Here is a 27,105-nt window from a genome sequence, read left to right on the forward strand (position 1 = left end):
CCCTCCTCTTCACCCACCCCAGCCGGAGGGAGGAGGCCGGGCGCTCCGCTCCGCTCCGCCCCGCCCCGCCTTGCCGCCGGCCGGCAGGGAGGAGGCCGCCGCCGCCATCTCCGGCTGCCGCCGCGCCGATCGCCACCGGAGAGGAGGGGGCGGGCCTGGCAGCCGGGCCGGTTGAGGCGGGAGGCGCGGGGCGGCGGGTGGGCCGGCCGGCCGTGAAGCGATGAGGAGCCGCAGCAACTCGGGGGTGCGCTTGGACGGCTACGCCCGCCTTGTCCAGCGGACCATCCTCTGCCACCAGGTGAGGGCAGCCGCCGGCGCCGCGGGACGTCTGTCCGGGGCTGGGGGCGCCCGGCGCCATGGGGTCGGCCGCGGTGCCGGGGCGGGGGTGGGGGGTCCTGCGGCGGAGCGGCCGGGGCCGGTGACCGCAGCCTGGTTGGCAGAAGGGGGACGACGGGGCCGGTGGAAGAAAATCTGTCCTCTCCCCGGCGCAGGGCCTCCCATTCCCTATCGCCCCCTTCCCTCGCCTGAGGGGGAGCGCGGGGGAAAGCTGAGGCGGTGGGGATCCTCGGGGCTGCTCGTTAGCCGCTTATATAAACGCACGCTGGAAAATATGCGGGAAACACAGCAAGTGTGAGGTTGCAAACAGTAATACCGCGTGTGGAATGCGTTCATGTTCCTGTTACACACAACTCGCCCCTCGTAACGCTATATATATATATGTACGTGCCCGTAACGCAAGTAAGCCCCAGTAACACAGAGGTCCCTCGCGGGGCCCCTGAAATATGTCTGTCGGCATCAGCCGGGTGTGAATCCAGGGCAGGGCAGGGGAGGCAGCCGCCGGTGTGCGGGGCTCTCTGCGGGGCCTGTGTGCCGCGGTGCACGTCCCACGCATTCCCATCCCCGGCCTGACACGGGTCCGGCTTGTCCGGCCTTGGTTTTAGTGGAGCATCTTTTCCCCGTGCGAGGCAGCTTGTCGGCAGGGATGCCTGCGGCGCGAGCAGTGGAAGAGCGAAGACGTCAGGGCTGGTGGGGAGAAACTGTATGTTTTTTGGCCAGCGCGTACGCACAGTGCTCTCTGCTTCGTGTGCTCGCTTTGCCTAGGTGGTCTCTGAGGACTCTGCGGCGTTATGCTTCGGTTAAAACAGTCCAGTGCGTAAAGATTAGGGCAACGGGGCTTTGTGCACAAGTCAGTTCCCAAATATACTTAGTTGCTGAGAGTTACAAGAAACTGGAAAGCAGTGAAAGAAGAGGTTAGGATACAAATCTGCTTAGGTCGGTAAGATTTTTGTCACTTCTTGTTGTGGGCACAGGGTCCAAACGCCTGTGAATTAATGTTTGTGTACTAATTATTGTAAACTCATTAGAAACAAATGCAAGAACGTGGTATGAGTGGTGTGAGCAGATAATTTTGCTCTCTTGCTCTGCTGGGGTGCAGGAGATGCTTTGAGTTGTGCTTCTACCTCTGCCTTTTGTCTGCAGGATCACCTTGGACAAGTCATTTTGGCTTCCAGTGCCTGCCTTAATTTCTGTGTTTATAGGGTGTGGATGCCGCTAACAGCCTCCATTAGAGGAGAGATGGAGCCTCTGAGATGCAGAGATCAGGCATGCCCCTTGAAAGCTGTGTCTTAATGGTATTAATAGTTAACAATAATAAAAAGGGTAACTTAATGGTAATATGGGAGTTTATACTAGTGACCCAGAATTTTGTAATTGCTCTTTACAGTGCTCGGATGCGTGTTCCTGGCTCAGTGCTGCCTTTTCCACTAAGTGCTCAATGCTGGGGAGAATTTAGAGGTGGGGGAAGGAGATAAGTAAGTTTTCATCTGTGTGTGGAAAGCAAGTCATAGGCTAGCAGCAAGGCACAAGAACAAGAGTATCACAAGAGGGCCCAGAGAGATGCTGCAAGGCAGGTTTCTAGATTTGTTTTCTGTATCTGCACTCTTTATAGTTTTCCACTGCAGTAGATTGAAAATGCCCTGCTCAGCTGGGTGTAGAGATGCAGTGCTTACTCATGCAAGTTAGGACAATTATCTTTGGGCCATGTGCAGCCCCGTCTTGCTTGGGAGCAGAGTAGTCCATGGCGGGATGGACTGGGCTGCTGCTTCACTGCTGCTGATGCCTTCCTGGTGCCTTTCAGGATGGAGCCAGGGAGGGGAATTTAAGCCATCGGTTTGCTGAGGAGCAAACTGGCAGAAGAGCCAGAAGGCATTTAAGATGCTTCTGAGCACAGGGGTGATGTGTGACTGCGACCTTGTACCTTGCATCCACAAGTGTACCAGATGTGCAGACTTGGCACATCAGCTGGTGTGCTGTGATGGAGGGCAGTAACGAGCTCACTCATAAGGATGGAGCAAGGAGAACACCTAGTGTGCTCAGGAACATTATTATACTTTGTTAAGAAGGTGTTTAGTACACTGGGGGTCAGGTTTTTCAGTAGCAACAAATGATCTTGTGTTCATTCCAATCACTCTAAATCAATGTCATTTTAGAGGCATATTTTAATTCAGAATATAAGTGTTACCAGGCAGACATGCATTCAAAGCACAGGTCTGGGCCCTTCACCAAGATTGACAGTTTTTGTATGCAGTACCTTGCAGTGTTGGAGTCATAGCGAACCTTTTTTTTTTGTTTTAAAAGCATTGTATTCTGCTGATCAGGCCCTCCAGCATGCACAGTGGTAGGTACGATCCCATTAAAGGATGAGATCCTCATACAAGGAGGCTAAGACCCAAACCACTGGCTCCTGTCTCATGCTTTTGCATCAGTTATAGCGGTCTGCTGTAGTGTGGGGTCTGCCAGCTATTGCATGTGGCCCTGGGAACAGGGGCCAGAGGGATGCTTCGATACTGTAGCTGAGCAATCACTGAAGAGCATCACCAGGAGGCTGTTCTCAGCTGCTTATTACACTTGATAATTTGAATGAGATAAGAAGACATGAGAGTCTTAAGATATGTCTGTAAAATAGCAAAACTTAACTTCTATATACATTTTAAGTATTGCTAGGGGTACTATAAGAGAAAAGCGTATGGAGCTGATAAGGGGAGCACATCTAGCATACGTTTCTGGGTAACCCCAATTGTGTTACGTCTGGTTTCATGCAAACAATCTATCTGCAGACTTTGCTAAAGCTTACATCAGTTTTCATCTGATGGATCAATGAGACAGATGCAAATTAAATAGATATTCAGCAAGATGCTAAATGTGGGCTTACTTGTATTGCTGCTCTGGTTAGAACCCCGCTATTTTTGTGCCTGTATTGCTGAAGTTCTTACTAGCATCTGGTGGCCAGTAGGAACTGGTGTTGTGTTTTGTTGTTTTTTTTTTGTCTCCCGACTAACAGATAGACTTAAAAATAGGATTGGGCATGATACAACAGTTTAAAGTCTTAGTCTAGCAATCAGCTTTCTGTTGCGGTGCTCTCAGCTCACAGAGCCTATGGGTGCTAGTAAAATTCTTTGTGCTGTGGATCTGTATGTGCAGTGTGATTTGCAGGATGAGACCTGCTAGTCCAATTAGCGATCACTGCATAGATGTAATGCTTTGAAGTACTAGCTGAGCTAAAATCCCTCCAACATCTTTGGGGCTAAGCACACTCGGTGTTTCTTTGGGCTCTTTAGCACCTTGTAAGGGTTGTGCTTTTCATGTGGTGTCAGCAGGTAACAGAAGAATATAACTGTTTTTTAAGAATAAGTACTTTCTAAAAAAATACCAAACCAAAACCACTCAAAATAGTAATATATTGTATTGTTCTGCTAACATTCTGAATGTGCATGAGGAAAGACATTAATATATTGTCAGTCCATGAGAGCTAGCCCCAGTGAGTGCACACCAAGAGGTGGGACCTTCTAGCAGAGGAGCCAAAGGCTACCCTTGGATGTGTTTAATGCAGCCTTTTGAAGGCAGGCAGGTCCCTGCCTGGGGACTGAATGGTCTTTTAAAGTCATGCATGGACCATTTTTCTGGGATTTCCGTCTTGGTAGCTGGAGGCATTTTTATTTTGCAAGTGGCAGCCAGCCCAGCATGGAGGGTGGGGAAAAATAAATGAAAGTTGTCTTTTCTTAGAGAGCAGGTGATCTCAGTCAAGCCAGGGCTGCAGGTACATAGACATTTGTCGTCCAGCATGGGAGGGAGGGAAACAAAGAACCCTCTAAAAATACTGGGAATATGCAATCTGCCTTTTGCGATCCTGTTTTTTGTCACACTGGCACAGTGCTGAACTGGGAGCGAGGTCTCCTTTCTTTGCTTGTTCTTCTGTTACTCCTTGGTCTGACTTCTCAAGTTTTTTAAGCTTCTTGGGTTCATATGTGCTAGTTTTCCCATCAAATAGATGAGTGGGTGATCTTTCAGTTGTAATTTGGTTTGTGCAGACCGTGCTGAGGATCTGTTTCTGCAGAACTACCTGTTTCTACTCTCAGCAAGCCACTAGATGTTGCTGTATTTAAACCATAACAATAGTGCTGACTGTGCCCAGTCATGTGTGTCAGGCTGTCACCCGTGCCGTGTTCAGTTGTCACATGCAAAGCCCAGGAGATTGTAATTGAAGCTCCTCCCCCATAAAACAGAAGTTTCTTAAAACTAACTATGGAAGGAGTTGAGTGAACTGGTATGTAGCAGAAATGAAAATTTGGTGTATGTATTCTTTTTAATTTTACTTATCTTTGTTATTGTAATCTTTGCCCCTTGTCACACCAGCCCTGGTAACTGGTCTTCGTTCGCTGACATTTGCTGTAAAGGCTTGACTTTGATTGAATGCTCTATTGACCTTTTGCCTCTCTAACTCATTTTTTTTGTTAGTGAAGAACATATGGCTGAGAAAGTCTTAAAAATTTAATGATAATGAAGTGATGGGAATTAATGAGGCAATGAAAAATTTAATGGAGTATTTGGGATGCAGGACACTACGCAGTGTGCTGGTTTTCAGACAGTGCTGCTTTTCAACACCATCAGAATTTGTCTTTCTGTATGTTTTCCAAAGGAGGATATAATAAGGCTTTGCATGCATTCATGCTTTAGCTGTCAGAAACCACACAGGTAAATAAATAGAAATAATTAATTTTCCTAGAAGGGAATTATTGTTTTTTTTATTTCCTCAAGATTATGCCACAGACTGGTTGCATAGAGAATAATAGATGCCAGACTCAATTTCTAATGTTAACTCAGTACCCTCTTTTCCTTACAAATATCTAAAATTTAAATTCCTATTTCCTCAATGTATTTCAAATTTTACTCAGTGACTTAAGTAATAATCCTATGTGGATGAGGATGCCCAGCTGGATGCTATAAGCTTTACATCCTGAAGTGTTCAAGTAAATTTTGCATTTCACTTGTGTGAGTTTGGGAAAGAAAGGTGGGACCTCACTTCTGTTGTGAAATTGTGAGCAGCTACAGTGTGAAATCAGTGTGAAATCATCTTTGGCTCTCTCTTTTGTTTTGTTACCGTTTGATACAGAAAGAAGTGGTGCTTCTTAGTAGAGGGGATTTCGGGTAGTAATGTTTGTTCTTTATTCCTCGTGCCATGGTTAGAATCCAGTTACGGGGCTGCTTTCAGCTGGTACGGACCATAAAGATGCCTGGGTACGAGACAACATCTACAGCATCCTGGCTGTGTGGGGGCTGGGGATGGCTTATCGGAAGAATGCGGACCGGGATGAGGATAAGGCCAAAGCCTACGAGCTTGAGCAGGTATGTCAAAGTTTGGCATAAACCAGTTATGCTGTTTGGTTTTTTTCATATGGTAGTGGTTTCGAACCAAGTGCATTCTCATTGCTGCTGCGTCTAGGATCTGGGAGGGTTTTCCCAGCTTGTAATATGTGTCTTGTTCCTTTGACAGCAGCATCGATGCAGCGTGTGGTATGCAGTGTTCCTGGCAGCAGAGAGGCTGACATCTGAATTAAAATATAAACAAAACAAAAACATGTGGGAATCAAACTTCTAACAATTGGCCAATTGTTGAAAATTAGGTTCTGAGAGACTTCATGCCCAGATTGACAAACCTCAGAATCCCTCATGAGGTGTATTATGGAGCAGAAAATCAAGCCTAGGTCACTTGAATCCTAGAGCAGCAATTTATCTGCTAGACCGTTCTTCTCTCCCTGTGAGGAGAAGCTTGCCATTTAAAGTAGCAATCTTTGAAAAAGGAAAGGGGAAGTAACTCACACAGGTAATTTCTGTAATCTGCAGCTGGGACAGTGGGTGTCAGAAGTGAGAGTGTAGAGGGAAGTGAGGGAGTGTTAGTGTCAGTGTCCTGCTGTTGTTTTGAAGGCACTGGGCAAATTTTATGCTGACGTGTACTGCTCAGACCAGGGAGATCTGTGGTGACAGAATAAACTTGACTCAGTTTGCATGATCATGTTTTGAGGCCCTTTCTTTACATTAGTCATCTGCTTTCTGTTGTACTGTATAAAGAGGGGAAGAAGCTCCACAGGTTTTCCAGGCATGTCGGTGTCTTACAATCACCTACCAGTGTTCCCTGCATCTGTCACTGTAAAAATCGTCATCATCATTGTTATTATTGTTACAGGACATAGCAGTCCTCTTCATTCCTTAGGTGGATAGAAGGATCACAGAGAGTTGCTCCACTATTTAGAAAGGGCCTTTGGCAAAAGATTTGTTCTCCCAGATAGGGATGTGGGGATAAAAATCAACCAGTATATTAAGAAAAAGGCATATAAAGCATTTTGGACAAATACACGTTTTTTTACCTTTTGTAGAAGGTTAGTAGGGGGTGTGAACTTTGTCACTTTTGAATGTTGTTTGTAACACCTGATGAGGCTAGCCCTGTGAGGGTGTCACCGGTTCTGTTTTGTTCCTGCAGAACGTTGTGAAGCTTATGCGGGGACTCCTTCAGTGCATGATGAGACAGGTAATGTCATAGGTGTGAGTTCAATTAGTACATGTTGTTTAATCTGAAGCATGTGGATGTAGCAGATGGGTTTTTTTGCACGTGTGTAGTTGGTGGTATGTGGGGTCTTTTTAAAACTCTTGAGCAAAACTCTGATCTTACTTGCACCTTTTTGAGATTGTGCTTGTAGCAAGTCACAGTTTTGCCTTTGCAAACTGATTTTCAGTAAGATGCGCACCTGTAAGTAAGATCTGAAACCAGTATGATAATTTCATCTTATTCTTTCCCAAAGAGATGTGGATTTAGCTGGAGCCTGAAGTTAGAGTTGTGTTTAAGCACTCTGATGAATCAAAACACACTGAAGTGAGGTAACACCTCACCTAAGAAAAGTTAATCATTTTGAAATAGTTTGGAAAATTTCTTCCAAAATGTTTCAGATTTGAGATTTGTGGTGTTTTTTAGGTAGACAAGGTAGAGAAGTTCAAACGCACGCAGAGTACCAAGGACTGCCTACATGCCAAGTATAACTCTGCAACTTGTGCCACGGTGGTTGGGGATGACCAGTGGGGGCATCTACAAGTGGATGCAACGTCCCTTTACCTGCTTTTCTTGGCGCAGATGACTGCATCAGGTAAGCAGAAGGTATTTTAGCCTTGACTATTGTTGCAGTCTTTTTCTATTCTAGCTTTCATTTAAAAAGGAAAAAAAGTTGTAACTAGCTTCAAAGACCTTTACATAATTATTACTCGGGAGAAAGTAATATTTCTCTGGAAAACAGGTATGACTTAGTTAAGATGTCATGTTTATGGTAACTGGCAGTGTCCATTCCCTTTACGTTTGTTGGCATACAAATACATAAGTGTTGTGGTTTAATCCCAGCCAGCAACTAGGACCATGCAGCTGCTCCCAAATCCAAAACGTAGCACTACACCAGCTGCTAGCAACAAGGTCAACCCTATCCCAGCCAAAACCTTGACAACTGGATATTCAGAGTCATGTTAGCGAAGAGTTACATGTTTGAAGACTATGCAGTGTGTCCTAATGGACAACCAGCTTTCTTCAGAGAGTGGCGACGTTGAGTCAGGTGCCAGTAGTGCCACCTGTGTTCCCTCTTCTTGCTGATGCTATTTTATCTTGTTCTCTTCTCAATTGTACTCCACCTGTGAGGATAAGGATTTGTTTCCTTATGTTTTTCTGTCCTCAGAGCCCCTTGCAGTTGACCCCGGCAGAGCAGGTGCCTGGTTGTTCTGTCCCTCGATAGAGCACTAAGCAGGCAGAGGGATGGGGAGCTGTGGGAATTGGGATGCACCGCTCCTGAGAGCCAGAGCTGGCTCAGATGCCTCTGCTTTGTACCCACTGTGTCTGAATGCCACCCTCACAGGGGTGGTTTTTGGTTGGTCTTTGAGACAGTATGTATTGGTGGCATTTGAAGTATTTTATCAGCAGGGAGCATTGAGGCTTCCTGCCTGATCTTTTGAAATTAGCATGAATTTTTCCATTTATTTCAGTGGGCAGTAGTTGGTAGCAAATAAACAAAAGCATGAAACTCAATGAAGAGCAAATTTTAGTTCTGATACAGCATAATTACTCTCTTCTCTTCTTTTAATCAGGGTTGCGTATTATCTTCACCCTCGATGAAGTTACCTTTATTCAGAATCTTGTTTTTTATATAGAAGCTGCCTACAAAGTTGCTGTAAGTAGTTATTTATATGTAAATCACCTGAACAGTGCTCAGATTTGGGTGGAAAATTATTTATTGATGGAGAAGGAAAATATGGACTTCTTTTTCCATAAGAAGATGTCAGAACCTGTCAGTACTTTACATTATAAGCAGCAGCTTTGGACATGGTGGGAGGGCTATGGAGGATTTCCTGCTGCCTGGGTGAGGTATACGTGTTCTATCATAATAATAGTTTTTCTTTATTGATAATTAATAATATTTCCTGATGTTTCACTAAAATCTTATGAGCCTTTCTAAAAAGAGCAAAGTGTTAACAAGCTTTTTGGACAGTGACGAGATAAAGGGTCACAGGGAGAAGCATGCACAGGGGGAAGGGTAAAGGGCTTTGTGTGTTGTATGAAGACAGTGATTCATGACTGTAACCCTGATCCTACTAGGGTATATTTTTATGTACTGCTCTTTAAACGTGAGGAGGGGCTCTTTGGAGACTTGGAGCCTTTTTTTTTAATTTTCTTTTTTTTTAAGGCAAATAAATTAATTTCATGCAGTGGTCTGGTTTTGTTTTGGATCAAGGGGGGAAAACATTGTTTTTGTATATAATCATGCCAGTTTTTTTCTTGATGATGTTGTTACAGGATTATGGAATTTGGGAACGTGGTGATAAGACAAACCAGGGCATCCCCGAACTGAACGCGAGCTCCGTAGGGATGGCCAAAGTGAGAATGTCTTCCTGACACCTCCTTCGTGGCTGTTCTGTCATGCTGAAGGGCTCTGACAAACCTGATGGCTTCCTTTGCATAGTCATCTTGGCCACTGCAATAATTAACTGATTGTATAAGAATTTTTGTTTGGGTGTGAGTGAGTATTTTTCAGTGTAAAATCCTTGTGATAATGACTTTCATTGAAGGACGTCAACACAGTTTTTCCAGGGCTTGCAAGAAGGGTACCAGACTAATTCAGGCATGAATCTGACAGATTCAGTGAGGTGCAGTATCATGACATGGCCTCTGGTTTTCTGTTCCTCTTTCTTAATTCTCTAGCCCCAGTATTATGTGATGTTTTCATGGTAAGACAAAGCCAGATGTAAATTCTGGAAAACAGAAGAATATCAGTCTAAAAAATTATTCACAGCTAATTTAGAGAGAAAAATAACTAAAGATGTACTTAAAGTGGATATTTCTGCTTCCCCCATAGCACAAGGTCACGGAGATACTAAACAAAGCTCAGAAGGCTATAAATGTAAATATGTAATTGACAACGACCTTTTTACATGGTGTCTGGGGAACTGACAGAAGCCAATTGTCATTAAGGTCAAAGGTGTAGTTGCATTTCAGTAGGATTTATTAGTTACCAAGATCTTGTGTGAGTGCAAGAGGGAGAAACTGCTGATCTTGGCCACAGTTCAGTCGAATGCTTATGGGGCAGTTTCCATGGGGTGGGTTATTCCTTAGATGTCCGGTAGGAATATTTTTTCTGCAATGAGCAGTCTGACGTGGGTTGCTGTGATCTCTGCACGACTTCTGGGCACATTGATGTAAGGATGATCTGCGGGACTTGCTGCACAGCTTTGCTTCTCTGTGGCTCTGAGTTCAATAAAAGTGCTGTCTGGGGTGGGAACTGGGGTGGCACACTGGATGTCCTGCTGCAGAAGGCTAAAAAAAAATGCTATTTTTTTAAATCTGCCTCAGGAATTCTCCCTCAACATTTCTCTGCCCTGTCTGCTTTGTGTGGCTACCTGTGGCAGCAGTACAGTGCAGAGCATATGCCTTTGAGTGGATCTCCGTGCTTTTTCTGCACCATTGAGACTGCCCGTAGTCCTGGCTATCAGTTCCTCAACAGGGCTTTCTGCTGCTGTCAGTAGAGACAGCAGTCATCTCCTGCTCTAGTACTGGGCTAGAGAGAGGGGCTCTGCAGAGCCAGTAAACCCATGTTTGCATTGGAACAAGAAAAACACCCTTGCCGCTCTGCAAAGAGATAAGGCAAGCTGCGCTGTGCAATCCTCCCTTTGTCAGATGGACATTAGCATGAAACTGCAGGACAAAAACTGGGCATGGAGCAGCATTCAGTGCTACCACAACCTGGTAGATACGCGTTTCAAAGGAAGGCTCTGCTAACCTCGTTCTGGCTGTCCAGTCCTTGCTCTCTTCCTGCCACATTTCCTGCATGGTGCTGCACACCCTGCTGCTTCAAAGCCAGGTTTTGTAGCCTGCTAGGCTAAAGTAGGAATGCCCAAATATAGTCGGTGGTTGGGCTGCTAATGTCTTCACCAGGCAAATGTGGTATGGTAACAAGGCGTGAGACATGGCGATTCACCTGTTGACATAGAATCATAGAATGGTTAGAGTTGGAAGGGACCTTAAAGATCATCGAGTTCCAACCCCCCTGCCATGGGCAAGGACACCTCCACTAGAGCAGGTTGCTCAAAGCCCCATCCAGCCTGGCCTTAAACACTTCCAGGGATGGGGCATCCACAGCTTCCCTGGGCAACCTGTTCCAGTGCCTCACCACCCTCACAGTAAAGAATTTCTTTCTGGTATCTAATCTAAATCTCCCCTCTTCCAATTTAAAACCATTACCCCTTGTCCTATCGCTACACTTCCTGACAAAGAGTCCCTCTCCGGCTCTCCTGTAGGCTCCCTTCAGATATTGGAAGGCTGCTATGAGGTCTCCCTGGAGCCTTCTCTTCTCCAGGCTGAACAACCCCAGCTCTCTCAGCCTGTCTTCATAGGGGAAGTACTCCATCCCTCTGATCATCTTCGTGGCCCTCCGCTGGACCCATTTCAACAGGTCTATGTCCTTCCTGTGTTGAGGACTCCAAAGCTGGACACAATATTCCAGGTGGGGTCTCACAAGTGCAGAGTAGAGGGGTAGAATCACCTCCTGTGACCTGCTGGCCACGCTTCTCTTGATGCAGCCCAGGATGCGGTTGGCTTTCTGGGCTGCCAGCGCGCACTGCTGGCTCATGTTGAGCTTCTCATCCGCCAACACCCTCAAGTCCTTCTCCTCAGGGCTGCTCTCTAGCCATTCTCCGCCCAGCCTGTATTTGTGCCTGGGATTGCCACGTCCCAGGTGCAGGACCCTGCACTTGGCCTGGTTGAACTTCATGCGATTTGCACGAGCCCATCTCTCAAGCCTGTCCAGGTCCCTCTGGATGGCATCCCTTCCCTCCAGCGTGTTGACCGTGCCACCGAGCTTGGTGTCATCAGCAAACTTGCTGAGGGTGCACTCTATCCCACTGTCCATGTCTCTGACAAAGATGGAGCATGCTGTGCCTTGGTTGGCTGTGGAGAGAGCAGACATCTCATTTCTCTTTCCTTTGGGAAGTGATAGTACCAGAGAGATGGCGATGCTCTCTTCTCTGGGCACTGGCTGATTCTGGGGTACCTTGAACAAGCCTTCCTCTTTGAACTGCCCTTCAGGCAGGAGCAGTGAAAGGCCACTGAACGTGGGAGTTATTTTGGAATATAAACAGGAGAAGCATTTATTTTGAAGTACTTCAGATACTATCTCTGTGGCAGCCCTGCTCCCCATCGTGTTGCATTGCCTTTAAATTGTAAGATGGGTCACCAGCACATCAGTCCTGTATCCTACTAGCAGAGAAACAGAAATACTTCCTTTTTCTAAAATATTGCCAAGCTTTCCTTTAAAGATGAAAAATGTCTGTGAAGCAAACTTACATCTATGTAATTTCCTTCTAAGGATAAGCACAGGTGCTAGGGTGTGTACTTGAATTAAAAGCTATTTAATGGTTTGGGGTGGTTGTTTGGGTTTTTTTTTAAAGGCCGCTTTGGAAGCAATTGATGAACTAGATCTTTTTGGAGCTCATGGAGGACACAAATCAGTGATCCATGTTCTTCCTGATGAAGTAGAACATTGTCAGGTAAAACTTAGTCTTCTGTTTCCTTTGCTAGGGTAAAACCCAACACCCTCTCCCTTTTGTTTTCAAACGAAATGTTGATTAACCGAACCAAGAACTTAACGTAGTAACTATGGCTTCAGACCACACTGTTCACTTTCACATGACCTACTAGAAACAGGGTGAATGGTGTGAAGTAGTCTCGTAGTAACTTAGTTAAAAATAATTATGCAGTGAGTTCTCTGTCAGTTTGCAAATAGTATAGTCTATCCCATTTGCACTTGAAATAGCCTTTTCAAGTAGGTAAATTGTTTATATCCCTTTCTTCTGTTCCTGTTTTGCTCAGTCAATTTTATACTCCATGTTGCCGAGGGCATCCACATCAAAGGAGATAGATGCTGGCCTTCTCTCTATTATTTCTTACCCGGCTTTTGCAGTGGAGGATCTAAACCTTGTTAATGTGACCAAGAGTGAAATCATATCCAAATTGCAGGTAAGGATTTCCTTTATTTTTATTTTCCAGAGGGAAAGAGAACCTCCCTTTCTTAATCAAAAATTGTAATTAAAGAAGGGTTGCCAGACTTGGCACATCTGTGCGTGGAAGAGAGGGAAGAAAATCCCTAAGTGACATTTAAAACTCAGCAGATACTTTTCTGCTGATGTTAGTCTGAGGAAGAACAGTATGTGAAGCTTTCTATAATTTTGTTTGTTACAGGGCCGCTATGGCTGCTGTCGCTTCCTCCGAGATGGTTACAAGACACCCAGAGAGGTACTTCGGATATATATTTTCAGTAGACATTAGGAATAATTTTATCTCTTGTTTATAGGTATTTTTTGTCTCATTTACATGAAGGGGTGATGCTCTGTATCGCTGTTAAGATATCTTAGTGGATTTGGAGGTAATCCAGGTATTCACTCCAGAAATGACACACATCTGAAGGAGGCTAAGGGTTTGAAAACCAGTTATTAAGGATGGAAATTAATTCATAGTTCTGTAAGAACTGAGCCCTTAGATACGCTTATGGTGCTGAAGTGGAAGTGGTGTTCTCTGAGGAGACCCAAAATATCTTTGAACTGAGGCAGAACCAAGATTATTTGGGTGACGCCTAGATTCTGACACTGGGAAGGGTTGATTTGTCTAGGGAACAATTAAATGAGTCTGAGACTGAATGTGAAAAAGAAGTCAAGAGACTGCGTGGAAACTATTTCTAGTGGTTTTATTGGTTTCTTAGTTTTAATCGCTTGTATAAAATAGGCTGCCATTATGATTGGAATATAAGTGACTAATTTAGCGCTGTGACTAAACGAGTGTGATTGAATTTCTAGGATCCAAGCAGGCTGCACTATGATCCTGCTGAACTCAAGCTCTTTGAGAATATTGAATGTGAGTGGCCGGTATTCTGGACATACTTCCTAATTGATGGAGTATTTAATGAGGACAAAATTCAGGTGAGGAAAGAAGAAATTATTTTCAATGGAAATGCAAAGCCATTTACCCACAGTATTTTGTAGCTTTACTCCGTCTTTATTTTGGGTATCATGTGGATACCCCATCAGCAGGATGGGAATACTCTTCAGCCAGTCTTACCCTCCTGGGGAGTTCATGAAGTGATAGAGTCTATGGGGTTGTGCACACTGGGGCCTTGTTGCCCTCTCTCTCTACCAAGATGAGTGGCTGTTAGCTGATGTGGTCAAATGGGGCTGAATAGGATTTATTTCCCTGGTTCTGTCTTATGACCAACCTTGATGCCCCCTTCCCGGTTACTTCAGGATGAGACCAGCTTCTTTATCCCCTGACTTCTCTGGCTTTGCTGCTGAGAACAAGATTCATAGTACTTTCAGTCCTGTCGTACATTCAGGGAGATTTGGGGTTGGATCATGAGGAGCCATTTAATTTTCTCTAGTTCCCTAAGTTACTTCATGCCTTTACTGTGTCAAGCATCCAGTGGTCAGGGGACCTAAATTGATGGTAGCCCTCCAAAGGTTCTAGTGGCACCTGCAGAATACTAGTGAATTAAAAAGCGGTAAGTAGCCAGGACTAAATGTATTCATACCAAGACTTCTGTAGATGTGTTTTTAAATTGCCTGGTATGTAGAGGGAGAGGAGATTGCTAAACATAACCCCTTAAAAAACAAAATGGCAAACAGAGGATTTCAGGCCAAAAAGCCTTCTTTCTGTATTAGATGTTGTAAATTAAGTGAAATACTTTCTGACACTAGAAATGTAAGTTGCTTTACTGAACACAGTAAAAATAATCTGGTGGAGAGAGAAATGTCATTATTTCATGAGGGGGAAAACCAGAAAGTTTTCTGAAACTTCAGTCATGTAAGTAAAATAGCACTTCACAAAGCAGTCTTTAGAACTTAGTTGGGTTATCTGGGACAGTATGTAGCTGATTGCCTTTATTGTGTACAGACGGGCTATGCTAGGACATGGTCAGACTGGACAATTGCTCCCAGTTCCCACAGTTTAAACATAGCTGAATGAGTCACTGAGACACTCAGATGAGTGTTTAGTCTTCGCCAATTACTGCTGAAAACAAGTGGTTGCAGTGGCAGCAGTTGTTAGAAAAATAAACACCCTGAGGACTCAAAAAGAGTGGAGAAGGACAGGATGCTGAAATATCAGTGTGCCATAATATGAACCTGTGGGTACCTTTTTAAGCAATTTTAAGTCAATTAAGAGAAACTGATTTCCCGGTCCTGCAAAGCAGAATTCACAAAATCATAGACAATTGTGCATGTTACACTTTTATGGATATTCAATCCTACCATCCATTTCACCACATTGTCATCTGTTGAAAGTTTTATGTAGGATTTGTTCCAGTGACTACTTGATAGATACATGTTAGAAGTTTTGTACTGCAGTGGTGTGTTATAGATTAAAGCTGTGTGTTCAGGGTTCTGAGGCTGATAATAATGAGATGCTGGAACAGTCTCTGAGAATTTGAACCCTGATCTTCCATTAGCAAGTCATGATTTCCCTGCCCTTCTCCCCCCCCGCTCCCCCCGCAACCCCTTTTTTTAAACTTAACTTTCAGCAGAAAAGTACTGTTGGAAAGTACTAAAAATTTAACTTTTCGCTTTTGATGACTGTAATGTGAATTCTCACACTTTTAAAAATATTTCAGGTACAAGAGTATAGAGAGGCTCTGGAAGGAATACTTATTAGAGAGAAGAATGGAATAGTGCTGATGCCTGAACTGTATGCGGTCCCTCCAGAAAAGGTATTGCAAAAATGCAGCATCCACTTCAGTACGCAAAGTGTAGATGTCGATGAATATCAGTTTTATAGTTTTCCTGTAGCTGATAAATCTAAACCAGCAATACAAAATGGCTATCACACATTATTTCAAAACTAAGAGACTTCTCACAGCTCCTGCTGAGAAAAGGCAAACTTTAGGCTTCCAAACGGTCACAATTTTATTTTGCAATCTGAGTACCAGTGGAAACATTAGGGCAAGTCTAAAGTTTTACATGCTCATAGCAAGACATATATTTAAGAAGTGCTGATGCTGACTCAGGAACGGAAGCTCAAAGAAGAAATAAAGCATAGACTGTCCTGCCTATCTAGTCTATTGATTGATTGTGTTCTTTCTTTTCCAGAGCTTGTATGTGAGAGAGAAACAGGTTTCAGATGGATTAGGGCTTGAGCTGGCGTTTTTGTTTGGTTTGGTTGGGGTTTTTTTCTCTCTCCCTCCTTTGCTGTTACTGTTTATCTGATTGTCCCATTGTGACAGAAATTCAAACGAGCTTATGTGCTCTTCCATGCTATTTGTCTTTGTATCCCTCCCCAACAATTTTTTCTCCTGCTCCAGACTTCTCAGCCCTCACTCACTAAGGGTGTGGAGCCTCCTGGGTTGGTCTGAGTTTGGGCAGGGAGTGTCGACAGCTGATGTCTTGCTCGCAGATCTGAGGTGGAAACTCTGAATTGCCTTCCTAGTGGGAAAAAGCATGTAAGAGTTGAGAGCCTTCTTGTGAATTTTGGTATGATCATGATCTGATGAATGTGCCAAATAAACTGTAGATTTTGCCTGTCATTTGTCAGTTTTAAAATGGCTTCGCTAAAGGAGTTATCTAGGAGAGTTTTTCCCTGCCCTTAATAGATCTGTATACTGCAAAACCAAGGCATTTTTTCTTTCTTGTAATTTAGTAAGAGTCTACTCTTAATTTTTCCATTGACTGTTCTAACTAACACGGCAAAGGTGGAATAGCCATCATTTTTGGAAAGCACCAGGAAGCTAGGTAGACCTCAGTGAAGTTCAAGTGTCATCTGGCAAGGGGTTGGAAGGCAGACGCGCAATTACCTACAAGCTGTCCAGAGGGAAGGCAGCAAAGGCATGGTGAGAAGAAAGGCGAAGTGCTAACGACAAAGCTTTAATGGCACGCAGAGTTCCCATGCAACCTCCAGCTTTGTAGGGTGGGGTGCTGTATGAAAAGAAAGCATAGTTCTTGTCCCAGAAAATGTGCAGCCTTAAAAGTAAAACCAAGAGATCTCGTTGTCAATAATAAAGGCAGGTTAGAAAGGATAGATGATAGAGCGCATTTTTTCAAGTACTTCCATGTTATTGACTGTTCTTCACAACTCTAGGGTAATTTTTCTTGCTTATGCATTTGTTTTTAGGTGGACGAGGAATATGAAAATCCTCATTCAGTGGATCGTGTCCCAGTGGGAAAGTTGCCTCATCTTTGGGGCCAATCATTGTATGTCCTTAGCTGCCTACTAGCAGAGGTAATTGTTTCTTGTATAGTAGATAAGCTTGTATTTCATTTTGTTTTGACATGGCTTGGGCTTTAAGTACATCTTGATTGACAAGTAGGGGACAATGTGTTTTCCAGCAGAAACATGTATATGAACCATGGAGGGGTTACTCTGAGCTTTCAGGGCCTTTTTTGTATATATAGATCTGCAATTGTCTGCTTCTAATCAAGCTGCATAAGTTGTCAGATGGAGTAGATATATGCTTAGGCTAGAGGAATACGTCCAAGCTGACTTGACTGTCCCAGATTTTGCACTGTTTCAATTTCACCAGGCTGTGCCTTACTCTGTGGCATAAGATGCCTACGGAGTTGTCCGATATCAGCCATGGACTTTTTAAAGGAACCACTGAATATCTCTGTGGAGCTACAAAAGAAAAAATCACTGGCCTGGTGAAATTATGTCAGTTGCTGCAGCTCTAAAATAGGAAATATGGACATGCAGATTGTGTCAGTCATAACTGTTTTCTTGTTATCCTGAAAAATGTCGCATTCATTGTTTTTATTGAATGTACTACTTAGTGGATGGTATAGAGAAACCAGGTTTTTAGTCCTGCTGTCCTGATAAAATATCAAAATTGGTTAAGATTCTTTCTAGATGTCATCAGAAAGATTTGTTTCCTTTCTTTTTTCTTTCTTTTGCATTTATTTTAGGGATTTCTTGCTCCGGGAGAAATTGATCCCTTAAACAGGAGATTTTCCACTGGATTTAAACCTGACGTTGTGGTACAAGGTGAGGGAGTTTTTTGAACATTCTGAGTGAATTGGATCATGTGATGGTGAAGTCCCTTTGTACAGGAGAGAAGACAGAGATGTTTAAAAGCAGTATGGTTTTTTGCATGGGACATGGATGCTTTGGTGCTACTGTAAGAAGGAGAAAGGGCTTATTTGCCTAACTGCCACTTTCCTGGGGGGAAGATCAGCTTTAACAAACTTCTAAAAAATATATATTAAAATTTTAAGACGCCTCAGGGACTGGAGAGTGGCAAACTTAATCTTGTAGTGAAAATGAAAATCTTGGTGGATTTTAGCAAGAAGGGGCAGGAGACCAGTCAGTTTAGTTAGGTTTCTGTGCTGCTTAAGTTAGGTTTCCTCCTTTTCGGAGGAACCAGAGATCAATGTGTAGGTGAGGCAGCAAAACATAGAGCTATCTTCTGGCTACTGGAGGGGAGTGGCTTCTTTTGTCAATGCAGGAAGAGTCAAAACCAGAAAATTAAGCAGTGGGCAATGACCAGCTGATCAGGACTTAAAGGCTTTTTAAGGGCCTGTACTGATCTGGAAAAGCAACCAGCTCATTTATCAGGAGCAGCCTTTGTCAATGATGCTGTGACGTGGGCAGGTGGTTGTTTAACCCCTGTTGGTGTCTCATGGGGGTGGTATTTTGCTAATCTGAAGTGCTTAATTTCTAGTAGAAATAGAAATGCTTATTTTTAGCATCTTTGAGAAATATTTATAATGCAAAGAAGAACACTGAATTATTAGTCCCAAACCAATAAGCCAGCTAACATGGGCAAAACCTCAAGCAGAACAAGAGGTTGGATCAAGGCCTGGATTGTAAATTCCTGTGATTTTGGCAATTTTTTCCCCTACCTCTGCCATTTTATGGCCTCTGTAACATCTATTGCTATGTAGGTAACAGCATCTGCTCCCCATTGATTGTGTTGTTACGGTGTGCTGTATAAAAGCAATGAAGATTTTTTGAGTTGGGTTTCCCCTTGTTTGACAGGAGAAAAGCACCATCTGCTGAAAGAGACTGCATGATCCAAACTAGTGGTATTGAAAGAAATCTAGAGAAACTGCCAAAGCCCCAAAGAGCTAAGTCTAACCTCAGGGCTGACCCTGCTTTGAGCAGGAGGTTGAAGTAGAGACCTCATGAGGACCCTCTGACTTGGACCACAGAGTAATTCAAAGTAGTCAAGAATGGCAAGACATGTTGGGAAGCAGAGAGCCAAAAACTGTTTGACAGCCTCTTACAGTCCCCTTTGATCTCACAGGCTCGTAACTAAAGAAAGAAGTGAGGCCTAGGCCTTTGTGCATTTTCAGTAAACTATGCAGTATTTGAGAAATGACAGTAGAGACAGTCAGTTAAAAAGAGAAGAACTTTGGTTCTTACTAGCATTTTTGTTTTTTGTTATGCAGTAACTGTTCTGGCAGAATCTAATCAAATTAAGAATCTCTTGCAAGACCATGGAATCAATGTTCAGAGCATTGCTGATATCCATCCTCTCAGAGTGCAGCCAGCTCGCATCCTGAGTAACCTCTACACCATGCTGGGTAGGTATTTGAACATGGCAGCCTCTCTCTACTGCTCTGCCAGGTAATTTTTAAGGGGTAGTGTTTTGGTGCTTGGTCTTCTTGCTTCACACTGTCTCAATCCCCTTAATTTAATTTCTTTTATCTAAATAAATTTCTTTGATGTAAAAAAAAAATGCATTTATGCAAACAAAATTAGAATTTCTGTCTTAAACAAGGAACTCCAACAGGAAAAAAATTGCCTCATTAGAAAAGATGACCAAAATACAAGTTTCCCTGTACCCTTGGAGTTAGGCAAGAACTGACTCGTCTTGCAGGAGCTACTTCCACAGAGAAACTGTCTTTAGTAAAGGGTTTTTCTGTTGCGGAGGAGATTCTTGTTGGGGTTTTTTTGGTGTTTTGCTTTATCAAGAAGTTTTTTGGAACCATCCAAAGTAATGGGGCCTTCAAATCAGTCTAGAAAGTGTGCCCTTTACATGGAGAACAGAAATGCATATGCTGCTTTTGGGAAAGAATTTGTCTTTTTATCACAAAGAACTTTTAACAAATGAAGCATTTGTGGGGCTTTGCTGAAGCTTACATTTATTTCACAATTACTCGTAATAGCTTTCTTTCACTAGTGGGGGTGAGTAGGATGATTTGACACATTAGTGTATTGTTTTTAATAGCGACTTCTTTGGGAATGGTATTTTTTCAGGCATGTGGTTGTTTGGCTTATATTCCTTGTCAGACAGATTCAAGTCAGCTCCCGGCTGCTGGAGCAAAGGGTACAGTGTGCATCATTTGCTAATAAGCTCCACTGAGAAAAGTGGAGCTGATTAGCCTGATGAAAAGAATGAAAATCTGTCTTTGCATCTGGATGTACTTTTAATTTGGATTTAGCCTTGTGTGGGTTAAATTTTTAAGGTTCTACAGTTAAAGCACTACAATTTCTGTTGTATGTTGATCAGCTTGTTTTTGGAAGGGCATGCCTCCTGTCCTTCTTGGTGGGGAAACTTCAGGTGCTGAGCAATGACTATAATTAAAAGACGTAATCCCATGGTCAGTGAAGCCAAAATTTTTATTTTTGATCAGGCCTTTGAAGAACTCTAACTATTATATTGGTGGTTTCTACAAAATGGACCAGTCTGTAGCATCTCACTCTTATCTGTCTTCTGCCTTGCTGATATGAATGAAGTAGATCTCTTGTCTAAAACGGTTGTTGTGGAAAGCCACAAAGGAAGTGAGAATTTTTTTTTTCTTTCTCTTTTCTTTCCAGGCCGGAACAAGAACATGAAATTAAGTGGACGGCCACACCGACACATTGGAGTGTTAGGCACCTCCAAGCTGTACATGATAAGAAATCAAATATTTACTTTTACCCCTCAGGTGAGCATTTAAATCTGGCATGGAAATCACTGCTTACTTAATGGCTAATAATTATCAAAGCACTTTGCTTTTATGTTCTGTCACTCCACAGAGCAGGGCTGATAAAGCAGATGTGCTTTGCTTTTGGGGGTTTTTAAGAGCGTTGGATGATCAGCATGGTAGGACTGCTGATAAATCTCTTCTGTCATACAGAGTCTGGCTTCTTTGGCTTCTGGCTTAGGAGAACACAGCAAATCAATAGTACAAAGCTGTTACTGATCTCTGCCCAAATCAACATTGTAATGAAATAGTTTCTCCAGAAATAGGTCACTTAATATGTCTTCTTACTGATTGCCTTGATGGAAAATTTAGTTTCGCGTAAGTGTGCCAAGTACTGTAATCCCCAAGAGACTAAGACGTAATCTTTTCATTATATTGTTGAAAAGGTCAATATAGTGCCGAGAAAGGGTTGTTCTGTCTTGTTTTCTCCTTAGTGCCTTCTTCAATGCAGCTGGAAGTTTGGATTCTCCCAGAATTAATGGCTCTTATTTATACATTTAATGAAATATGACATACTCCTGTAGACTTACTCTAGGAGTTGGTACTAGAAGGCCAAGGGATCACCTACTCCAAACATGTGGATCTGGAGCAGGATAAAGAATGCTTACACCCTCCTAAATAGATGTAGTCTTTAAATTCCAGTCGAAGATACTCAGTGGTCTCCATAGATAGCTTCTGCAGTCCTTCATGATGTCCAAACAACATCAGTTTTACTACAAATAATGTGGCTCCCTTCCCATCCTTTCCCATGTCAATTGATCACAAGCACCCTTGTAACAGATTGCTTTTGTTGTGTTGTTCCCCCCCACCATTTTTCACTTTTGCAAATGAGGGAAAAATTCCTTAGAGTCATGATTTTTTTCAAAATACCTCTTTGTCTGCATTTTACTACATAAGTAGGACCTAATATTCCAGCTGAATTCTTCCCATGTATCAAGTATGCACGTGCTTATTAATACATTCACAAATGGCAATTATCTTTGAATCAGCAACACACTGACAGTTGCTGCTTATTCCATGTTTGACTAAAACCTCCATAACATTTCTGTTGTACTTTGTAGGCAGATGTTTCCTCCTGACATTTTTTGGGAGGGGGTGGGGGTGTGGAATTAATGTTTAATTTCAGCTTCCTAAGGTTAGCGGTTAACTCATCTGTGTTGATCTTGAGTAATGTCCACAAATTTTGTGGGTCTGTAGTTTGTATTTCATCCTATTCTCTAATGAAAACATTGATTAGGTGTGGGGCAAAGCATGACCCTATTTAGATACCCTCTCATTCTGGAAAAATGTTTAATAACTGCTTTTTGAGAAGGCAGTTTTGCCTGATCAGATGGTTTTTCTTCAGCTCACTAATATGAAAATTTGCGAAAGTTGAGAGATGTCAGCCACTTTCTTGTACCTACTATTTAGTTGCTCCTAAAGAAGGAAATCATACTGGTTTGCTGAGATTGGTTTTTGATATGACTGTTTGTCCATTTTGCTTTATCATTTTGTAATTATCTTGGCAGTCTCAAATTTGCTTTGTTTTCCTGTGCTTTCAGGCACTGAAATTGGCTTGACAGATCTATGTGATCCTGGCTCTTCCTTTCTAAAGACAGCCAGTGTGTTTGCTTCTCTCTGGATATCTGGGACTTGTTCTTCCTGAATTATTAAGACTAATTGCGAGTGGCTCAGGGATTGTTTTGGCTAGTTCCTCAAGTTCTGTGAAATAATTTCTCTGGACTTTACCATCTTGAATTTACGTGTTCTTTAACCGTTTCTTCCCATACTCAGGCTGGAGTCCTACGACTTTTTTAAAAGTAGTATTACAGGTTTTACTACTTATATATATATATACAGGAATTACAGTATTCACTACTTTTCTTCTGTCAGTAAAAATAGTCTTGAATGCTTCAGCTTTGATTGAATGCTTCAATCCTCTTATCCTACCTCCTTTCTCTCTTTATTAACAGACCTACAGTTTCTGTGTTTTCCAGTTAATTCTGATGTGTTTACAGGATGTTTCCTCCTTGACCATTATGTGTATTACTAATTGATGGGGTTTTTACATCCCAGCCTCCTTTTTCCACCCCTCCCTAAGACTTATATGCTTCCTTAACTATTGTTGTGTCTACTTTGACATATGTTCTGTAGTTTGTCCAGCTTTTTTGGTTTCCAGCTCCTGAAGTAGCCATAATAGTCTCTTTACTGCGGTTCTTGGCTTTCCCGTGTAGTGGGAACAGCACACTTTATCATTGTACATTTCATGTACCTTTTTGCCACAGGAACTGCTAGTTTTTCTGTATTTTGCTTGACTTTCAGATTGTTCCCAAGAGACATTCAGTTACTAGTTCCTAGTCCCCAACATGCACTTAAGTCTATTTATTGTTTTTGTTGCTATTGTTAGATTTTTTTTTCCACATTTAGAGTACTTCCATCTTCCAGATCATAGGTTACTGTAATTCATTGGGAAGATTCTACTTCATGGGTGTGATTTGTCTACTTTTTATTTGTATGGCTTACTTCTTTCACTGTCAGCCTACAACTGTAAGAAACTGGACTCTGCACAAGCACGGGTTTCTTTTTCACAGTTGCAGGCCCTGTTAGGTTAATTTGTGCAGTCTGTGTTGTGGTCAAGAATAGCTCATGTGGCTTTTGTGAATGATTTAAGGGAGGAAATGGAAAAAAATAAGGACAGCGCTGACAGCTACTGATATGCCGTATTTCTCTGTTCTCTAGTTTACTGACCAGCATCACTTCTATCTGGCTCTAGACAATCAGATGATTGTGGAGATGCTCAAGACAGAGCTGGCTTATCTCACTTCTTGTTGGAGGATGACAGGGAGACCAACCCTGACGTTTCCCATCACCCACACAATGCTTGGTAAACTCAATTTTCTCTGTTTCAAGCAGAGTAGGTTACTGCGGGGGAGTAGGATGGAAGTCAGTTTGAGAGGAGACAGGTGGCATGATTTTTGCAACATCTGAGTTTTAACATGAAAAGTACAGTTAAACTTGCTCAAGTGTATGCTCAATTTGGATGACATGGTAATATTTCGTTTTGGTTTTACTCCCCCTTTATATCCTTATGTTTCCCCATCATCTCCATACTATTTCTGTCCAAAGAAATTTGATAGAAATTCCTATGGAACTTGTCTTGAGTGGGTTGATTTTTGTTTGACAATTCCCTTTGGAACTTGTTTCAGAGTTGGTTTTTGTTTGCTTGTTTGTTTGGGATTTTTTGAATAAGCTAGTATTGACAGCAGTTGTGGGCTCTGGTTTAAATTTGTCTGATTTACTTTGTAGAGAACACCCAGTAATACACTTTATTTGGACGTGATAATTTGAGAATGTGTTGGTAAGCTTCAGCTCTCCCATTATTCTTTTTTAGTTGATGATGGTACTGACATTCATCCAGCAGTTCTTGCCACCATAAGAAAATTAGAGGATGGTTATTTTGGAGGTGCAAGGTAATGTCAGAACCTGCAAATGATTCTTTCCCTGATTTTTTTTAATTAAATCCTATACAAGTCTCAATTTTGAACTTGTGATAGTGCACAGACCTTGTACTGGAACTCTGCAGAGAGAGAAGTTTCAGGTTAAGTTATTATATGGCGATCAGATGGTAGCTGGACCTCAGATGCAATGGGAAAGATCTGTCTCACAACATGTGTACCATCTCTGACTGCCATTAATGGATAAGGAAACACAAATGTCAAACCTTTGGAAATAAAAAAACTCAGTCTTGTCTGGGCTTCTGTTTTGAAGAAGTAATTATCTTTCACAGTTATTGTACATGTTTTAAATATGAATTACATGTAGTACTTATAAGGTTATTTGTTCCATTTATCTATATATAAAAGCAATTTAATATGATGCCACAGTACCTCCCTATTCTCTTCCTGTTTACACACTCTCAGTCAGTATCTTCCTCTGACAATCAGATGTGTTTTCTGATTTTTAGCAGCACTGCTGTTCTGTGAAAAGATGCTGCTGTTCATGGGAACTTCTCAGCCCCTATTTCTCAGGTGTTATCCTTGGAGTTTAGGTCTTCGTTCAGGGTCTCCCTTCATATAAACGTACAACACTGCATAATTAGGTTTTGAGTTAAATTTATAGGTGTTACCATAACACATTTAAGTTCAAGTAGTAGCTAGAGGAGTAAGTACCCAGGTGGATCTGCAACTATTGTTTTGCATTTGTTTTTCTCCGTATTGGTTATCTGCTGCTTTGTAGTTATGAAAGGTGGATCAGGCAGTAGGTCTCAAATTTTGGAGAAGTTGTTTAAAGCTCAGTGAGCATTAATCAGTATCAACATGGTGGATGTTAATGCTCCTTGGCATACGTTCCTGTTTGCAGGGTGAAGATAGGCAAGTTATCAGAATTTCTTACCACCTCTTTCCATACACATCTGAGCTTCCTGGATCCAGACTGTGACGTAAAGCTGTTTGATGACCCTAATGAAGGCCGAAATAGCCCTGACAGTGAATATGGAGGCTATCCAGCAGACTTCTGTGAAAAAGGTAATGCTTTTTCACTTCAAATTTTTTTTTTTCCTGTCGAGTTCCACCATCAGAGCCTGGGTTTACCTACAATGAAGAATCTGTTTTGTGCATAGCTAGTAGTCATTCCAGTTTCTCATGTGTCAGTCTGTGGACAGTACGTGCATGACTTAATTTGGAGAAGGAGTTTGTGCATATTTTTCCCACGTTCGTGGTATGGTGTTGACCAGTAACTGCTGCAGTAAAACTGATTCTGAAGAGTCAGCAGATAGGGGGGTGTGGGGTGCAGAAGAGGCTAGAGGGATGAAGAGACTGAGAGGAGTCATAGACAAGAGTTTGTGGAAGAACTGATCTGTGGACTACCAGCAAGATAAAACCCCTTTTTCTGCCTTTCAAAGGGAAAAACAACTCCATAATGTAACTGTTTTCAGAGTGTCGAAAACTGATTTTTTTTCTTTCTAATTTCTTCAGCTGAAAAATCTCTTGCTTGTCGTATTTTTGCATTTTTGTGTTTGAAAAAGAAAGAACTGATAAATTATGGTTTTAGCTTTAATAAACCTTTTATGTATGTCATACTAGAAAGCCAGGATGAGCTGGATCAGTATATAAATGATGTCCTGCAGAGTACAGCACTGAAGTCATACCTGCCTCCTACTTCAAAGACTGCTAATCAACCACCTGTGTTCAGTGCAAACCATTCCACAAAAGAGATATTGTCAATAATGGCCAAGACAAAGGGCTTGGAAGTTCCAGGTATTTCTCCCTATTATTTATTTAGTGATGATAATAATAGAAAACCAGTTTTGGGTGCTAAAAGGGGTAAGTTCAAGTATTTCAAAATTCTGCAATTTAATAAGAACTAGTGGCACAAGCATGTTGTAATTATGAAGAAATAAGAATGAGTCCAAAGTTGTTCCTGTAGTGTTCCTGCTGTATCCCATGTCTTGGTGTATACATAGATACATTTCATAGCAAGTTATCATTTAATGAAAGTTAATGTTATAGAAACTGATGCAGCTTCTCAGTGGATAGAACTTAGAACCTGAGTCGGTGAATTCATATTTTTTTGTCTTTATATAAACAAAGGCAGACAAAATGTACTTTCTTATTTTAATAAAGTTGTGGTGAAATGAAATGTTCTGATGCCAGAAAAACATAAGTATGCACGTGTACTTTCTGAATTTGTAAGAACAAATGGAGTAGAGAGGGAGGACAGCATTCATAATTACGCTGTATTTCTACTAGACTGATTGTTGGATTTATACCAATATGATGCTTTGACTGAATTTGTAAATAGATTTCAATATATGCAGTGGTTTGTATGTAGCATTCAATACCCTGGTTAAAGGAAGAGTTCCCTCAACTGAGGCATATATTAATAACTTTCAGTCTTTCTGTTAGTTTTTTCTCCCATCTTTCATATGCTGGATCATCTCTCTATTAAATTCAATATAAGAAGTTAATAGAGCATTAGCATGCATTTACCGTTATCACTTTAATTATGATATCTTACTGGTTAGACCATTTTCTCCACGTACTTCCTGTTAAAATGTTTAAAACACTTAGCAGGGTCAGGTCATTAGGCTGTAGGATTTCTGAGGTATGGGCTGTCATAAGAGGTACCAGTTGAGCATGTAGCGCCTGAGGCTTTGACGTGCTGATGTCAAACTCTTGGAGCAAGCCTGCAGGGAGATAAGGTTCAGAATGTGAGCTTGTCTCCGAGTTCCATGTAAGGCATCTCAGAAGTGTTCCCTCTATATTTTGACTTTTATTTCTGTTGTTCTTACCTAGTATAGTTGCTTCATGTAGGTGTTTTCAATTTTCATGT

General features: G+C 42.2%; 1 protein-coding gene across 1 annotated transcript in view; it reads left to right on the forward strand.

Moving 5' to 3' along the window:
* The first annotated feature begins 220 nt into the window (after positions 1-220).
* The window catches only part of PHKA2 (phosphorylase kinase regulatory subunit alpha 2), a 43,174-nt gene continuing 16,289 nt past the window's right edge, over positions 221-27,105 (forward strand). The window contains exons 1-19 of the mRNA XM_074149672.1: positions 221-298; positions 5,524-5,682; positions 6,815-6,862; positions 7,304-7,472; positions 8,452-8,534; positions 9,158-9,238; positions 12,304-12,402; positions 12,725-12,871; positions 13,094-13,147; positions 13,705-13,827; positions 15,510-15,605; positions 17,003-17,110; positions 17,791-17,869; positions 19,276-19,410; positions 20,648-20,757; positions 23,515-23,659; positions 24,167-24,245; positions 25,135-25,298; positions 25,857-26,030. Coding sequence (XP_074005773.1) covers positions 221-298; positions 5,524-5,682; positions 6,815-6,862; positions 7,304-7,472; positions 8,452-8,534; positions 9,158-9,238; positions 12,304-12,402; positions 12,725-12,871; positions 13,094-13,147; positions 13,705-13,827; positions 15,510-15,605; positions 17,003-17,110; positions 17,791-17,869; positions 19,276-19,410; positions 20,648-20,757; positions 23,515-23,659; positions 24,167-24,245; positions 25,135-25,298; positions 25,857-26,030 — 2,131 coding nt within the window. The remainder of the gene's footprint in view (positions 299-5,523; positions 5,683-6,814; positions 6,863-7,303; positions 7,473-8,451; positions 8,535-9,157; positions 9,239-12,303; positions 12,403-12,724; positions 12,872-13,093; positions 13,148-13,704; positions 13,828-15,509; positions 15,606-17,002; positions 17,111-17,790; positions 17,870-19,275; positions 19,411-20,647; positions 20,758-23,514; positions 23,660-24,166; positions 24,246-25,134; positions 25,299-25,856; positions 26,031-27,105) is intronic.

The sequence above is a fragment of the Numenius arquata genome, chromosome 1 (assembly GCF_964106895.1).
Source record: "Numenius arquata chromosome 1, bNumArq3.hap1.1, whole genome shotgun sequence".
Taxonomy (NCBI): Eukaryota; Metazoa; Chordata; class Aves; order Charadriiformes; family Scolopacidae; genus Numenius; species Numenius arquata.